The sequence below is a fragment of the Benincasa hispida genome, chromosome 12 (assembly GCF_027475165.1).
Source record: "Benincasa hispida cultivar pf3 chromosome 12, pf3_genome.v1.1, whole genome shotgun sequence".
Taxonomy (NCBI): Eukaryota; Viridiplantae; Streptophyta; class Magnoliopsida; order Cucurbitales; family Cucurbitaceae; genus Benincasa; species Benincasa hispida.
Window position 1 is genome coordinate 57,690,584 of NC_143489.1, and position 2,218 is coordinate 57,692,801.

Genomic DNA, 2,218 nt, shown 5'->3' on the forward strand with positions numbered 1-2,218 from the left:
TTACGGATGATGACCAAGTCGAAGCTCCAAATCGACACCATCCCCATTCCAAAGTTGCCTCCTCCCCGTCGTCGGTCCGATTTGTAGGCTCAAATCTGACCCCCAAAGGTTCATATTAAAATCTCCAAGTTGCTGGAAGTAGCCATGTGAGTTAGAAGACGATGCTTGATAGTTCACTTGAGACCTACCCAAAAGAGGCCCAAAATAGGGGATGCTGTTGAAATTAGTGGATGGACCAAGTATTTGGTTGCTTTGAAGGGAAGAAGAAGAAGATATTAATTTTGGAGGTTTATTGGGTCTATCTTTTCTATGAATATTCATGTGGCCTCCAAGAGCTTGAGCGTTGGTGAATCCACGTTTGCAAAATATGCATTCATATGAACGTTTAATGATATTATTGGTGAAACTATCTGAATAATCATCTTCCTTTACTTCCTCTGATTGTTCTAATTCACTTGAACTCTCTGAGCAACTGCTTCCTAGTTTTTGATCTGAATCCATCAAAAAATTAAGTGTGATAGTTCAAGAGAGACAGTGATGGATAGATCATGGAAATGGAAGGAAAAAACTAGGGTTTTATGGAGATGGAGGAAAGGGAAAGGAAGTTGCAAAGAAATTGTTATGCAAACACCACTATCATTATTAAATATATCATAATCTATCATGGTATCTAAATTAAGCTTTTATATTGTCACAAGACATGTTTTTTACATTTTTATATGTCAATTTTTTTTTTTTTATCAATATAGACGTTTTATTGATATTCTTAGTCGAAATCTCAACATTTCCATTAAATTTAGATTTCGAATTTTCCACCTACATCGGTCAAACATATACATAGATTGTATATTTCAATTTCATAAAAGGGCTTACATTAATTTTCGAAACTGAGTAACTTAACAATAGAGTTTACAAAAAAAGGATAAAATGTGCTATATTAATAATATTTTGGAGTCTCTCTTATTTAACAAGAGGGGAAAATGAAAAATATCATCAACAGACAATAATAGAGAAGACTATTTTGGCTGTTTGTTGTTAGAAGCTTTCTGATTGCCGGCTTTTGTATGATGTCTGTGTAAATGACATGTGTGTGTTTGTGATGTGAATTCAACTGCTCAAGTTGCTTTCGGCTGTGTCATTTGGATTGGTATTTGATTTATGAATCTTCCTCATCTTCTAATACAAATATTAATTGATTATATTTCTAACCCAAATGAAAAAATAGTTTCTTTTTTCTTTTTTCCATATATATTACTATGTTAAGTATGAAATCATCGATCCACACAATTTGATTTATCAATAATATAAATCATATCTTAAGTTTTATATATATTTCATACCTTTCTGGTACTTTATGTTTGGGTATTTTTCAATTTAGCCTTCCTCGTTTGAAAATTGTATACGAAGTTCAATATTTTTTAAAACTAAGCTTATCTACCACACAATATTATAATATTACTCACAATGCATTAGAATTTGCAAGGACGAAATAGAAAAAGCAAAGAGATAAATTTTAAAAGAAAGGATACAAAATTTGCTAATCCAATTCGGTAATATACCACATTTGTTTAGGGGTAGTGTCCTTGAGAAAGATACTTTTACTAATATGAAGTCAAACATTTATAATGATATATTTATCTAAAAACATCGATAATTACATTGGCACATGAATAGTTTAACTCGATGAATAAGTACTTAGGATCCCTAAGTTTGAGAATCCCTTCTCAAGCAATGATACCTTAGGCGCTCCCTAAGATCGAGGCGACCTTCTCACAAAACTGTTTCGAGCTTCAAAATAATCCAAAACACAACCCCAAGTTCTACATAAACTTTTGAACCACAATCTTGAAAATGGACACACCGCCACATCGTTTGCCCACGACACAGGTCAAAAGAACTTCAATAAAAAAAATACTCAAAAGTGGTTGTAAGAAAACAACTTGCTCTTAAATAGATACAAGGAAGAAAAGAAAATATCCTAATTCAAATACTGTAGAGCTTAAACAAGGAAAATATCAAAGAGAAATAAAATCACACCATTTTTCAAATAAGGAAAAAATCAATCTACGGGACCAACGTTTCGAGAGACATCCTATAGGACATTTTCTGAGTCAATGAGTAAAATAGCTCTAAAAACAAAAGCCAAATATCCTAAACAAATATAGTATATTCCAAATCTCTAATATTTATTATTATTATAAATAAATAATTATTTTTT

General features: G+C 31.7%; 1 protein-coding gene across 1 annotated transcript; it reads right to left on the reverse strand.

The window, feature by feature from the left end:
* LOC120067550 (zinc finger protein 2-like) lies at positions 1-501 on the reverse strand. The gene has a single exon (XM_039019099.1). It carries the CDS (start codon positions 499-501, stop codon positions 1-3), a length of 501 nt encoding a protein of 166 aa, XP_038875027.1.
* Between the last annotated feature and the right edge of the window lie 1,717 nt (positions 502-2,218).

Excerpts from the sequence above, each read along its gene's own strand:
- LOC120067550 (XM_039019099.1), bottom strand. The coding sequence starts at position 501 with ATGGATTCAGATCAAAAACTAGGAAGCAGTTGCTCAGAGAGTTCAAGT.